The sequence below is a fragment of the Amblyomma maculatum genome, chromosome 3 (assembly GCF_055883805.1).
Source record: "Amblyomma maculatum isolate TAMU_Amacu chromosome 3, ASM5588380v1, whole genome shotgun sequence".
Taxonomy (NCBI): Eukaryota; Metazoa; Arthropoda; class Arachnida; order Ixodida; family Ixodidae; genus Amblyomma; species Amblyomma maculatum.
In genome coordinates this window covers 129372438-129387248 of record NC_139346.1, presented here as the reverse complement: position 1 = coordinate 129387248, position 14811 = coordinate 129372438, and the positions used below count along the sequence as shown (strand labels likewise).

The 14811-nt window shown below is 45.2% G+C and overlaps 2 protein-coding genes across 2 annotated transcripts in view; one reads left to right on the top strand and one right to left on the bottom strand.

Annotated features, from left to right (window-relative positions):
- The window catches only part of LOC146196009 (arylsulfatase B-like), a 29032-nt gene extending 28727 nt beyond the window's left edge, over positions 1–305 (top strand). The window contains exon 9 of the mRNA XM_084596902.1: positions 107–305. Coding sequence (XP_084453028.1) covers positions 107–289 — 183 coding nt within the window. The 3' untranslated portion in view covers positions 290–305. The remainder of the gene's footprint in view (positions 1–106) is intronic.
- Positions 306–11085: 10780 nt separating this feature from the next.
- Positions 11086–14508, bottom strand: LOC146196008 (uncharacterized). The gene is made up of 2 exons (XM_084598003.1): positions 14280–14508; positions 11086–14011 (listed from the first exon to the last, which is right to left on the bottom strand). Exon 2 carries the CDS (start codon positions 13953–13955, stop codon positions 12795–12797), a length of 1161 nt encoding a protein of 386 aa, XP_084454129.1. The 5' UTR covers positions 13956–14011; positions 14280–14508; the 3' UTR covers positions 11086–12794.
- Positions 14509–14811: the final 303 nt, after the last annotated feature.

The following is a 14811-nucleotide window of genomic DNA, read 5'->3' as shown; positions in this document are numbered from 1 at the left end:
GCATTTTCATTTACTTCCCCTCTAATACATGCTCTAAACATGTTCCAGCAGTGTAAAATAAACTATGAACTGAAACCCCGCTTTTTCCACCCTTTATGTATTCCAGGTGGTTGCCCAGATTTCCGGTAAGCTCAGAGCATACGGAGCCGTAGCTCAGCCCCCCAAGCCGCACACGATGGACCCGAGGGGTGTTCCCGAGGTCAACGGCTGTGTCTGGGCGCGCTTCGAGGACACATCTCAGACGTCGAGCCGCACTTGTCCTTGCCCCAAACAGATGTACCGGACATAACATTGCAGTTTATTAATAAAGCGGTTTTTTTTTACTTCGGTCGTACATAATTATAATTTGCTGAAAAGAAGAAACAACCACGCCGAAGGAACTCACAGACAAGGATGCTGCTGAAATGACAACTGAATTTTTATTGCAATTAGAACTATGTGTTCTTTTTCCTTTGGTGATAAATTTTTCACGGCAATGGCGTCAGTAAAATAAGGTTTGTTATGTTGTCCCTTCACTTCTTCGAGGTGCTCGCCCATTCGGTGCGCGACGTGTAGTTCACACAAAGAGAGACGAAGGACGGAGGCGAAAAGCAAAGTGCTCATATACTGTGCGATGTCAGTGCACGTTAAAGAACCCCAGGTGGTCGTAATTCCCGGAGTCCTCCACTACGGTGTCTCTCATAGGCTGAGTCGGTTTGGGACCTTACACCCCACAAACCAGACGAAGGACGATGAACTTACCTCCACAGACAAAATTACTTTGTAAACAATTACAGCACAAATGCAAACAAAAAGTTCACGAAAGACAAAGAAGTGGCTACGTAAACTACAATTAAGGGAGGCTGACTGAAAACTAAGCGCAGCTTCTCGAGCTGGCACGCTACATGCACTTAAGTTCAAAGCTACTCATTTCACGACTTCGCCGAAGCAAGGCCTGGCTGCTACCGCTTCGAGAATCGGCGACCGCCATGGGGCGCGCCCTCAAAGTTAACCGCGCCCGAAGCCTCCAGAATGAGGAAGGGGTATTGGAAGAGTGCACGAACAAAGCAGCTCTAGCTAGCTATGCTCCGGCCCTCTAGAGAAACTTGGAATTCTCTGGAAGTTTGTGGCCTGCACGCATGGCCTTCTCAAGGACACGACAGGAGGAGCACCGGGTCCGTGCTATGGGGTTCATGCTTGGCTTTTCCCGCTGTGATCCGTCGAGAGACAGCTTGACGTCCTTGCCGGCGTCGGTGAGGATGCGGAGTGCCGTGGCCGAGATTGCCTATCTGGGCTTCTTTATGAATGCCTCTCAATTGTTCCACTTGTGCAACTTTCTACGCCGGGTGTTCTTAAAGAGTTGAAAAAGGACCATTACTTCCTTACAGCGTCATTCCTAAAGTAGAGCCAATTAGATTTACAGCGAATTTCTGTATGCGGGAAGGCTGCACATCGCTGTGTTTATGCAAGATCCCACGCCAAATTCTAACGGTCACAAGACCAATACTTTTAAGGCGAAAGCCTTTAATGGTTCATACCAGCGGCAATGGTCCTTTCAGTCCGGCCACGAGAAGTATCACGATTCTTCGCGAGATTCCGCGGGATACCGAGGGATTGTGACATCGCCTGGTGACGTTATTGGCCATGACGTCCGGGACAGTGAAACGCACATCATAATTCTTCTTGTTTACCTTGAGGAAAATAGTTAAAAATAAATCCTGTCTCCACCGGTAACCGACGAACCTGCGCTCTTGATCACCAGCCGAGCACTTTAACCAACTGCGCCATGTGCGGGATCGTGAAATGAGCTTCCTAATTTTTCTTGTCTACCCTGAGGATAGTAATTCAAAATAAATAAGTAAATACTGTCTCCACCAGGAATCGAGCGACCATCTCTCGGATACCCAGCCGACTGGTTTAAGAAACTCCGGCACGCCAGGAATTTTTTTTGTTTTCAGCATGATATTTATTACGCGCCTATAGGTACAGGAAAGAGCTATATACTTTACAATATAATCAGCCTGTAGCCGGATGAGTCCAAATGAAATATACAACACAACTCCATACAACTACCACACGTCTTAGCCAAATTTCACCAAAACGGAGGCTAGGAAAGACAACACATTAATAACGGGAGCCAGTCCGGTTGATAGTCACCATCTTCGTAAGTGTCTCTCAACTAGTCCACCATCTCGCCGAAATGAGTACTGAGCGAAACCAGAGGTTCAGTATTCCGGTCCAACATACGTGTTTTTCACAGGCTGTGCAGTCCAAGGAGGAAAATTATGTCAAAGGGTTCATGGTCATGTTGGGTGGCTCTAGGCAACGCACACTGTTAGAATTCGAAATAAAGTTTTCTTCAGTTTTCTTTGTAGAACGTCCCAAAATAATATCGCAACTTTGCAGACAATAAAACAGTGTTCGGCAGTTTTAGTTGTATCACATAGCCGACAATTAACAGAATAAAAGATATCTTTTTGTGAAGCCACGTTTTAACAGGTAGAACTTCAGCATGAATTTTTAAGAAAAACGTTTTAGCACAAGGCAAGATCGACATTTTACGTATTCTTTTCAGCACATCATGCCGCGCACAATAAAAATAGAGATAAGGAAAAAATGGAGGTGGGAAGAACGCAGATATGAATTCTTTGTATACACTTTTCCGTGAAACAGACAATAAGTACTCATAGGGAAAGCAAACTGCCAGAAAACGCACTGAATTGTAGACTTCCTTCTTAAAGCCAAATAATAAGGGCCGGTCAGTAAAATTGGAAGAGGCAAATAAGTTGGGAAGAAGGTTCACAAAGTTAGTTTCCATGGATACTCTGATAATAGGATGGGAGCTAGTACAAAAAAAAAAAGAAGAAACGAGCACCTAATTGTCTGACATAGGTGTCAAACCTAGTCCGTCAGCAGAAACAGCAAAAATTGTGTCCACGCCAGGACTCAAACCACCATCCGTCTGTTCCCCAGCCAGGGCGCATGCCATACTCTGGTGTCTCGGACTGAGGGCGCCAGTCAGGACTGCTGCCATATCCCCACTGTCTCCTGAATAAATATGCGTTTACCAACATCTACTGCGACTTCCTAAGAAGTAGTCTAGCACAAGGACGCCACAGGGCACTGACGGAAAGGACAACAGTTGCAGGAATTTAAAAATAGAAAAGACCAGAATATTAAAAAAGCAAAACAAAAATCTGACTGGTGGTCCCAGTTGTGCTTTACAGCAGGGCATATCCACATTACTGTTATTGCCAGTGTATGATGGCTCGAGGGCAGTTATCAATGAGATGTTGTAAATTGTTTCAGATCTCTTGCGGTTCGTTTATCAACAATAAAAGCAGAACGTATCGCACAGAGCGAAACAAGGTCCGCACGACCAAGAGTGGCCAGCCTGCTTCAGACGCCTATTCTGGTAAATTGAAATTCTTTTCCTGTATGACATTCTTGGATGCTACACAACCATCGTCATCGGCCAGGACTGTCACTGAAGCTTTCGGCTACAAATGTGAATTGGTAAGTGCTGCCTCACTATCTACACATCAACATAACCAGGATGTGACATGCACTAAAATATAAACAATTTTGCACCAAACCTATTCCAAAGTACCTCTTTGCCTGTGCTCAAGCTTGAAGCATCGCAGCATTAGCGTCGTCTAAATGTATGTGCTATTGTGGCTACCAACGGACATATTATTTCGGTGTGTTTTGCACATCAGTCCGATAATGACGCCACATGCTGCAATTCGGAGAGGGCGGCTGACCCATCTCTAGACACAAGTAATGTGCTGCTGGATCCTCCAACGCTGACACCCAACAGTCGCCCACACAATACAAATTGGGGTCCATCACAGGGTGACACCTTCCAAAAAAGGACGGCAGCCATCTAAAAGATTGCTGATGCTTTTCAGCAAAATGATGAGGCTGCAACTTATTTTGCAAAGGGGATGGCAGCCATGATGTGTTCTTTGCCACCCCGTGACCTCCTCAGGTGCCAAAAAGATTTGCTCAGTTTTACAGAAATATGTACCGAATGATGATTGAATGTCTTTTCTTTTTATTTTTTCAGCAGCTCTTAATTTGATAGTGTAGTCATCTGCAACTTTTCTGACTACCTTAAGCACGAATTCCTCTGTGGCACTAAGAGCACTGAACAAGTGTAGAAAGGGGAAGGGGGGGGGGAGCCTCAGTTTGCAGGTCAAGCCAACGTTTCGACAAGCAGACTTGTCTTCATCTGGACGAAGACAACTGCTTGTCGAAACGTTGGCTCGACCTGCGAACTAAGCCCCCCCCCCCCCTTTATCCTTGCTCAGTGCTCTTTTGTACTGTGTTATTCATCTTGTTCCTCTATTCTGTCTGTGGGAGTACAAAGTTAATTGTAAAAACTTTGTTGCCTAAGTCAGAAGAGATAACCATAACGTCAAATTACAAGCTCAAAAGTTTCAATGCGCCTGGCTCATTTAATTTAGGCAATTACCGAAAACAGCTTTTGTTTACTTTTGTGTGAAGCAATACATATGGCCCATATCATGGCCCATGTTAGCAACTGCTGTGTTCTTAGGTTGTATTCTACTATAGAAAAATCAAGGCGCTCTAATTTATATAATGTTAGTTGCAACTGCATTGAATTTAGCCTGTCCTTAGCGATATTTTTTACTTTGTTTTACTTTGTTCGTTGGGAATGGAACCAAAGTGCCATTCCCAACGAAGTGTTGGCTATAGTTGCATACCCATTCTAAGTAACTTCTTACTTTGCTTTGGTGTCTTGGTGTCACAACAGCATTATGGTCAAGCAACCGTTACAAGGTATGGTAAGCACATTCACTTTAACTCGTTAAATTCTACCTGACATTTTGGGCCCATAAAATTAAATGTATTATAAAGGCTGATGTTTCTTTTTTTTGTCATCAGCTGAGTGTCATAACTACTGAGCCATGGCAGCAGCTAATACCATTAAAGCAAATATTTCGGCCTTTTTGAGTTCAAATTATCAAGGTTTCTAATAATTTGGTTTATGGTGTTTGACATCCCGAAGTGACTCGGGCTGTGAGAGACACAGTTTATAATGTGCTGTAGCTGTAATGTGCCATTAAGAACACGCAGTTTCACATAGGCAATATATTTATTTTCTGGTCACAAGTTAACCGAACATTTACAAATTCATCTGATGCTTAGTTTCTCTTTTACCTTGTTTCACATAAGTTCGTGAAGTCTTTGATAAGGGCTATGACATGGTAAGTCTGGGGTAGTGTTGCTGCTATGGCAAAGTGCAAATTGTTATAGAACTACGTTTTAATACTCAAGATCTGGGATGCTGTTTACATTGTGCTTATAATCCATGTTGTGAACTGAGTTCTGATACAACTGAATCGACAGTTTTTACACAAACGAGATGCCCTCAAAGTGAAATATTTTAAGTTGAATATATTCAGATCATAAAACAAAGCTAGATATTCATCTTGAGTGTACCTGACTAGCCAAGTGGCCTAAATGAACAATGCACTCGTTGTTATCAAATTGTCTTTCAATACTCAGGAACTGTGAAACTGTGTCCATTGCACTTTTTGATGCTGACTATCATTTTTAATATTTACTCAGTATTGTATAAATTTTGTACCTCTATTTATTCTGCAGTTATAAACTGGGTTCTAATACAGCTCACATTACAATCCACTGCATGTTAATTAGTCAGAATGCACCATTTTTCTTGGAATGAATAAATATTCTTCATTATTCGTGTCATGCATTCCAAGGCAGCTGGTGTTAAATAATGCAGCTTGTTGCAGCATTAGCATAGCATGCGAACGAACAGCAAACATCACTACATAAATCAGGCATATTATGGGAGGAAAGATTCAAAAAGTAAATAAAAAAGCACAGAAGCACAGTGCACCAATGAACAGCTAGATCGCCCTTCAGCAAAGTCGGCTAGGAGGCTGCCTGTACCTGCTGATGTTCGAATGCACCATGTCTCTTTGCCAAGGCACAGTTCCTTGGCCACTGAAATATTCACAAAGAAAGTCTCGAAGTGCACAAGCTGCTGCTCTTGGGCGACTCCCATGGGCACATTGAACACCAAAGAATGTGTCTTGTGGCATTGCTGCGCTAGCATCTGCAGCACCCAGCAAGTCGGAGCCTAAGAAATTGTGGAGGGCACATGCAGCTAACACATAGATGCTGACACGCTCCGGTTTTGCCTCTATTGTACTATGAAGGAAACGGAACCTATTTGCCAGGATCCCGAATGCATTTTCCGCTATCCGGCGTGCTCTTAATAGCCTGCACAAGAGAGTCATCGTAGCTTAATGTAAATCAGTGTGTAGGGCTCATAGTTTCAAATAAATACATATAGACCTCCTTCATGTTTGCGAACAAACAAGACGATCGAGGTGGCGCTGCTCTTGTCAGCGATCCCACGGTAGGCAAAAAGCACGACCGCGGCACTGTGGCCAAGCTTGTCAAGGCTGTGTTATTGTGATTTGTAGGCGCCTTCTTGGCAGACCACATGCTAGTATTTCGTGGGCCTCAGCGGTGAGGACTGAAGCGATAAATTGAGAAACTCTACGTACACGGAGTGCAGTGTACGCACCCGCATGCCGTACCGATGAAGATTGGGTTCAAAGCGCACAAGAGAAGCGTTGCTGCCAGCCAGGGAAAATGAACGACGTTGACACCTATTTGCTGTTTTCTCACAAAAAAATTAAGCGCGGAACGCATTGAGGATTACAAAGCTTCGGATGCTTACAACTACTTTGAGTCGAGTAATCTGACGGTGATTTTTCTCGCTCATAAATAGCGCGTGCAAACCGCAAACGAAGTAGTCCGCTCGAATCATATCATTGCGTTATCGGATGATTCTTCACACCGGGCGGCAGATGAGCGTTCTTGGTAACCACGAAACACCTCGCTAGCATCGAGCGGCTGCATGGTTAAGATGATTTAGGTTAGCACGGCAACAGTAGCCTTGACACAACACGGATTTGCGTATCATTTCGTTATTCGTTGAAATCACAACGCTGCGCGTCTGTTTATATCTGCTCTGTTCGTGGGCGGCAGTCGTCGTTAATGGTAGCAATTTTATCACGGGTAGTCACGCCGTTAGCTTGCATTACAATTACGAGCAGCAGCAGCCAATGTGGTTACGTGGGTTCCGGTAAAAAACGACCCAGGAAAAAATGGTCCCGGAAAAAAGGGCCCAGGATAAAACGTCCCTAAACAGGTGCAATCAAACGTACTGCTAAGTCGAGCTTTCGCTTTGCCTGGTGCTCGGCTTATTAGCGATGAATTGCGCTCATTGTAATAAACTTTTAGTGTTTTATCTTGCATCTTTTATGGTTTTAGCTTGAGCATTATTTATGTTTTGATCCCCGCCGTTTTATTTGTTTTTTCAAGTTCTGTAGTTATTTTACTAAAGGCTTAGACTTAGTTTCTTCGTGTCTAGCCGCAGTAATGTATGCTACAGTGCTTCCTTCTACCCGTCCGCTTGAAATTTGCAAAAAATTGTAATGATGCCGTGCGTTCGCAAAAAAAAAAAAAAAAAAAAAAGAGAACATTATGGTGCCGAAATTTGTGCGGTTGAGAACAAGCACGTCTCTCAAATTTGTAATACTAGCCGGGTGATTAGAGCTATAAAAGAGCGATATTTCCTAGCTTGGAAACTGGGAACTATGCACTGCATACATAATACTCGCTGGATGTTGTATAGTGGTGGGGTTCTTTTTTTTTTCGCAATGCTTTCTCGCCAAGCCTTCTCCAGTTCCTGTAAACGTGTAAAGCATCCAGAGGACCCAGTGCCCAAACAATAATTACATCTATTCTAAAAAAAAAAGCATCCAATAAGATGCTTAATTTTTTGCGAAGTGAGTTCCGGGCAGTTTTTCAGTCAATTTCACGGTGACATTTTTTCCTGGGGACCGCTTCCTGAGGGGACCTTTCTGGGCGTTTTTTCCGGGGCCGTATATTCCAGGGACCTTTTCTTCGGGGCTGTATCTTCTGGGGACCTCTTTTCTGAGGCCGCTTTTACCTTCACCCGTGGTTCCGTAGTTATGGCGGCCCAGTTCGGTCTCGGCCACTGTGGCCGCGCTAATGTAGGATAAACCCCACAACTCGCATTCACAATCAGCCGCTGTGCATACAAATAAACGCGCTCGGCATAAATAAAAAATGCATCTCTATTCCAAAACAGTAGCTACCAACGTGAAGTGGGAATCTTCATCAGGAACTAAATTAAAATAATTTGACGTGAACGCGGCGAAGGTTAGCCATGCAACATATATATCACGGATTGAGGTATGCAACACAGATCTCTCGCGTAGCAGCTCACTGCATGCGCATATACATACAATTACCAAAGTGAAAAAAAGAACGGGCTTGAGGAATAGTTTGCATATATAAACATCTATGCATGCTCCAACAAAGAAACAGGCCTACGCATTACAACATATATATATGAATGCCTCGTCTACATATGTTACCTGCGCACCCACGCCCGCACCGGCATTAAAACAGTACCAAACAGAACCAAACTTAAGTTATTCGCGACCTTTCATCCGGTAGACCGCTCTGACGTAAAGGTAAATAAGCTCCAGTTTAGCCGTGACGAAGTGTTCGCCGCATATTCGATGAGCAGGCGGCGGTATCCAGCCTTGGCGCTTCACCGCGGCGGCCCACAACAGTTTACGGCGACCATTGTCGGCCAGAAACCTGTGCAAGCTTACTAAACTTCCTCTTGTGTGCCTTTCAGCACATGTCATAGCGACGCGATTAGGCGGCATGGTGCTCTGCATTTCCCGGCAGCCATCGCACAATCACGGTAGGCAAAGTGACAGAAGCGTTGTTGTGCCTACCACGCGAAAGTCACTAACGACGACAGCGCCACCGCATTTTCATGACGTAGCCGGAGTGAAGGAGATCTATAGGAATTAAAGCATGCCCTAAGGTGCTATGGCAAGCCACAAAGTGGTATGCAGATTGATTAAATACGCAACACACTGATTATGGTTATCTGTAGTTGAATATCCTTTTGTCCAGTGACAAGACGTAGCCAGCATAGGGCTTCATCAAGTGCTCAGACAGCGGAGACGCATCGTCTCCAACAATACCTAGAGGCACAGTCAGCGTGGGGGAGTGCCCAATTTTCACTGAAGCTGGCAGACCGGCTTTGTTGTTATCGATAGCTTTGCACAGGGGAGTTTTCTGCCATATACCCCCATCCCATTGTGATCCCGGAGCGCCAATGTCCAAATAAGTGAATTTATAGTTAGAGTCCACAAGGGCAAAGAGAATAATGCTAAATGTCTTTTTATAATGAAATAGAGATGCAGATTTTTGGGGCTTTATAATGCAAACATGTTTTCCGTCGATGGCACCACAACAATTTGGAAATTGCCATTTTTCCTTGAAACCTTTAATAATTGTGTGACATTGTTCTTCCGTTTTTGGTGATTTGCGGTAGTCATCCTTCAGCTCCAGGTATATGGCCAGACAGGTCTCAAGTAAAATGCCATTTACAGTCGAGTGCCCCAACCGGAACTGGTGGCTCAGTGAAAACAGACTCCCCTGAAAAGCAAAGCAAGCACTGAATAAGTCGCATGCAAATGTAAAAACAAAACGAACATCATTGCAACGCCAACACAAGTTATAATAGGAAGTGGAAGAAAAAGAAACCTTAGCTATTCTCATGAAAAATAAAAAAGGATATTGCATTGGCATGCGACACTGTACCTGTACTCACCACAAACGCAATTAAACTTCCCACATCTCCCACACCCCCTTAATTCAGATAAATTATGCATGTCTAATAACGATGACGTATATACACGTCTCGCGTTATTCAAATATCCACATGTACCTTTTAAGGAGCCGGTGACAGGATTCATTCCGGGTATGCGAGAAGTAGCTTCCTAAGGCACCACTTACTAACCTAATGCTGCTGCTGACATTTGCTCCCTAACTTCCTTTCGATCTGATCCTGAATTACTGTTTTCGCTTACGCTAAACATAGCGCCTATGCACACTCCTAAACTGTATGCTTACGACTCGGAAACTGCCTTCTGCTTGCTATAAGTGAAAGTGCTCACCTGATGCCAGGAAACGCAGGGTAACTTGAAGCCTGGTTATCGCTGTGATGGCATTCCGCATTACGGTGTCCCGGCGCTAGATCCTTGGCTGTACACGGGCCAAGAGCTAATGGAACTGTTCGTTGCTGACATGGAGCAGGCGCTTGTACAGTCGAGCGCGATTTGAACGTTATCGCGCGAGCGTCAACCAGCCTAGCACTCCAGGGCACCCGGCGGCCGGGTTTGGAACAGGAAAAAGTCATGATTTCGCAACCGTCTTTCCCTCGTTCGCTGTTCCATACAACAGCCATCACCCCCGCGACAAACTCGCCACCCTTTCTTTCTATTCTAAGCTTTCCATTTGTTGCGATAAAGTATCCAATTTCAGATAATACCGAAGAATACGTCATGCGGACAACGATCACTGCCTGTTTGCAGAACCAAACGAAAAAAAGGAAGTGATGTCCCTGCAGGGCGTGACGACTGCTGAAGGAACAGCAAAAAGAGGGAGGGAAGCTGACTTGATACCTCCCTCATAGCCTCCCTCGTCTCGGCAGAGAATTCTGGGCCATGGCGCTGTTGATGTTCCCGGTCGACGCTAGCGTGATAACCTTCAAATCACGCTCGACTGTACTTCTCTGGGTCAGTAGCGAGCAGCTCCTTATACAACTGATTTTGCACGCCAAGCGACTTTTTCGTCAGCCATGGTTTTACCCAGCACGATCTTTTGCTGTGCGCAATATCACCTGCGTCTTAATCATCCTCTGAACTTTCAACGATGACAGCCAAAGCAGCTAATCGGCGCTTCTTGTCGCTGTACATTTTGGCTCCCTTCTCAAAAGACCGCGCGCGCTCGCGCACCATTGCCCTAGAACGCGACGCCGTTGCGTAAGAGCTTTCGGAGCGAGATTATTTTGGGCAACTCATCCTCGCTGTCGTCTGCTATTTCTTCCCGTCGTGTGAATGCTAGCCGCGGACTGACCGACCACGCGTCAGAGGTCACGTGACCCAATCGCTTCGCTATCCAGTCCGTCATGTGAATCGGCCTTTAGCGTGCGCTGAAATCGTATAGCCCACGGGAGCCTTGCTTTTCGCCTCCACCGAAAAGCGGCCACCGCGGCCGGAATTCAATCCCGCCTGCTCAAGGGATTCAAGACCCTCATCAGGTGTAAGGGTACATTGCGGGGTTTCTCAGATAAATAACAAATTAGGACGATAACAGAGTTTTACGAAATAGCAGCTTTGGAAAACTACGCCATGTGACAAGGTACTTTCGCACCCTAAAACGCGCTTGAGACCAATTTCCCCGGCATTAAATGCGAAGCCAAGCCGAACACCAGGACAAGAAACATTTTGCACCTTTTTTATATCTACAGACGGTAGAAAGCGAATCTCACGCCTCCCACATGCCAGGCTAAATCCACTAGGCCACAACTGCTCTACAAAATCAGGTCGGAAGGAACTGTTTCCTTGGCAATAAATCAATTTGTCTTTATAATCACTAAATGCTTGTCGTTAAGCCAGAGACATAGGATTTTTATACGCACCTGTAAGTTGAAAAAAATATATAGCTTCAGACCCATAGCAACATCCTTTTATTGTAATCCTGTCTAGGCAACTTCCATTGCCCAGGTAGCACTGCAACTGTTTTACTACGTGCTTAGAGACTGCTCCTAACGGCCTCTTAGTGCATGACAGTCATTAAACTACGTCCTCAACGATTACAAGTTCATGTTTGTCTGATAGCATTTTAAGCTTTAACGCAGCCAAGTCAGCCGACTCAGTAATGTGCGGTTTCGACAAAGGCCGCAGGTATGGGAAGGCAACTTGCCTAGAAAATCATTAAGAGGTCACCCGAATTTGCTCCCACGTTTCACTAGCCTAATATGAAACTGATCCGCGCGGCAAGTCTTATATATAATGAAGCTTGCCAAAACGTCTTTTAATGTCAACAAGCGATAATTGTCAAGAATGCTGTGCAAATTTAAATGCAGTCGTCAATTGCGTATTTCAAGAATATATTAGCGCATCTAAGTCACTACAGTATTTAAGAGGCTTGAAACCTTCAAGAAACGTATGCGGTAACAATTTATTTTCTACGAGCAGCAAGAACATGACATTAAAATGATTGCGCGGATTTCATGGCCGCTTTTGAAACAACAAGTTCACTGTGGTAATTTACTCTTTCCGGCTGCATGGTCTTTAAATGAGTCTACACTTTTTCCTGACCTAGTTACTAGCTTTTGTCCTTCCACTTGAGCACGACACTTTTTCTTCTGTTTGTCACACTGTGACAGTGACGCCTATGTTTAATTCATAGCAGGCGTAATTTAATAAAGAACTCCCAGACGAAATCGGACTGATCGGCTACTGCAAACGTATCACTAAGGAAGCTATCAAAGGCATCGCATAGTGACTATTTGGCGACTAAAAGATACGTGTAAAATTCGAGAATACGCCACACCTCTGTAAACGAAGAATGAATGCATTCAGCCGCGCAATCTTAGAAAGTTGAAACGTCAATATGATTTTCGAGGGAGTGGATTCGGTTTGCTCGTTCCCAAAATAGGACGTATGCACTTTTAATTGCTTTTAAATTTTATTTCAGCATTGCCGATAGGACATTGGAAAAAGACGTTCAACTAACAAACACAGGTACACATTGCAGATTTGCACCTGCCTTTCGAGAGACGGAGTGTCAAGCCCCTCGCATGCAACGCGAGAATGATTTTGACGGCGCCGACGTTGGAGGATGCTTCAGTCTTGCACGATGAGTGACTCTCGTAGGAGGTGGAACGGCGTTCGTTGGCAATCCTTCCTCCGAACCCACCACTTGAAAACGTTCGTGCCATGTTTTTTGCCGCGTGGTTTCTGCCAAAGCGCATCGCACAAGGCGCAAAGCCGGTCAGCCAGCGGTGCAAGCCTGCAGCTACGCTTCCAAGCTAAGTACTTCCTGTAAATCAGCTGGTTGTTAACTAAACGAGCGAGCAACGAGACCAGCTGATCCGGCTGCTTCATTTCCGCAGTACTGATTACGGACATCCGGGGAAGCTGCAGCATGACGGTTCTTGACGTCAGCACAATGGGCACCAGGTCATGTTCGAACGCCTCGTATATCACGTCATAAGCGCTTTGGAAGCACTCTGGTTCCCAGGCGACGATGATGAAGTGGAACCGCTGTGCAATGTAACGGACACAGTCTCGCAGCGATGCGCACACAGTGTTCCCGCAGGCCGGCAGAACGTGAACGCTAACAGCCGGAGCACTCCGGGAAGTACTTCCTGCGCCTGAGCGGCGAGCGCTTTCCTCGAAGGCCGCCTTTTCGCAGTCGCCAACAATCCAAGCGGCCTCCCCTTTAGCGGTCAAGACTGTTGAGGGCGGGTAGAGATTGTCAGGTGAAACGCAGCTCCATGTCTTTCTCGGAAAGGCGACATTAGCGTCGCTCCACTTGAACAGTTCCCACAGTGCAGAATAGGCACGAGGCCAGCTGGTGGGTAGCTGGTGTCTGGATGCCCAGGACACCCAGAGCTGACCGTCGGCTTTGTAGGTCGGTAAGCCCACCACGTTGATTTTGTCGCCGAACAAAACAACTGCATCACTATCGATAGTGCGATTTCGGTGCTTGGTGACTTCGCAAATATGAATTGTCTTTTCGTCAGAAATACAACTGGCTATCATGGGACCCCCTCTGGGACCTGTGATGGACGCCACCGCATCCGTTTCTTCAGGAAAAGAGAACACTGGCGGATCCCAAAGTAATATTCGCGGTATCATCGAGTCGCCGACACGTTCCCACCAGGGCAGCCATGATGGAAGCTTCAGTCTTTTCCAAGAAGGGGAGGTACCAATATTAGCATATACAAGGCTGCTGAACACAAACCCCAGCATGGCTAGAGAAGATATCAGAAATGGATGCATGGCTTCAGCGTTGCTTGGTTTTGCTTCGAGACGTCCCGAAAGCCTTGTTGCGAATTCTGCCACAACAAAAATAAAATAATTGTAAGGTAGCCCTCCGCAAGAACGACACAAAACTTACGAACTGAGTCTAGTCTAGTAGGCACCGAGGACTCAGCACCAAGCGAAAGAGGAGTCTTAATTTAGCGAAAAATATGAAGGCATGAATGCTGGCGAAACAAAAGAGACACCGGTTGGCTCGGTTTTAATGAGTGGGATTTTGCCTCAAATATAAATCTACTTTATTTTATGAAAAGTCGCACTTATGCAATTCATCAAAGCACTCACCCTAAATTGCCGAACGCATACAGAATGCCTTGGTGTCCTGAAAGCGGCGAGCCACTAATAACGCGGCGGCCTGGTTTGCGATGCAATTCCACATGCGTAAAAGCAGATAGGTTGTGCTTAGGTTGATGGCTCTTACACATAAAAAAGTTCAAGATTTGTGTAGATCGTTTACCGCTGTAGGCTTTCTGCTCAACAGTAAGCGTATCAATGCAGATCATTCTAACTGCAGCTTTTTACAATGACGCAAATGCGCTTATCGCACAATCCGTGAAAGTCATCTGCGAAGTGCTATCAAAACTCATTTATCACTTTATGCTGGTTACAATAGCTGAACCACACCTTGAGCTAAGAGCTTTTTCTTTAGGCTGTGCCTCTGACGTCACTGCTATGTTTTCGTCCGCTTGTATAATACTTCTTTGCTCAAAAAAGCAGGTGGGCTGCTCTGAAGGGAGTATGAAATTACTGCCCCCTGGAGAGCCAAAGAAATGGTTTAGAGTTATTGTTTAACATTCCAAACTAGCTCAGGTTATAA

What these genes read in the sequence shown, in the direction of transcription:
- LOC146196008 (XM_084598003.1), bottom strand. Translation starts at nt 13,955, where the DNA reads ATGCATCCATTTCTGATATCTTCTCTAGCCATGCTGGGGTTTGTGTTC.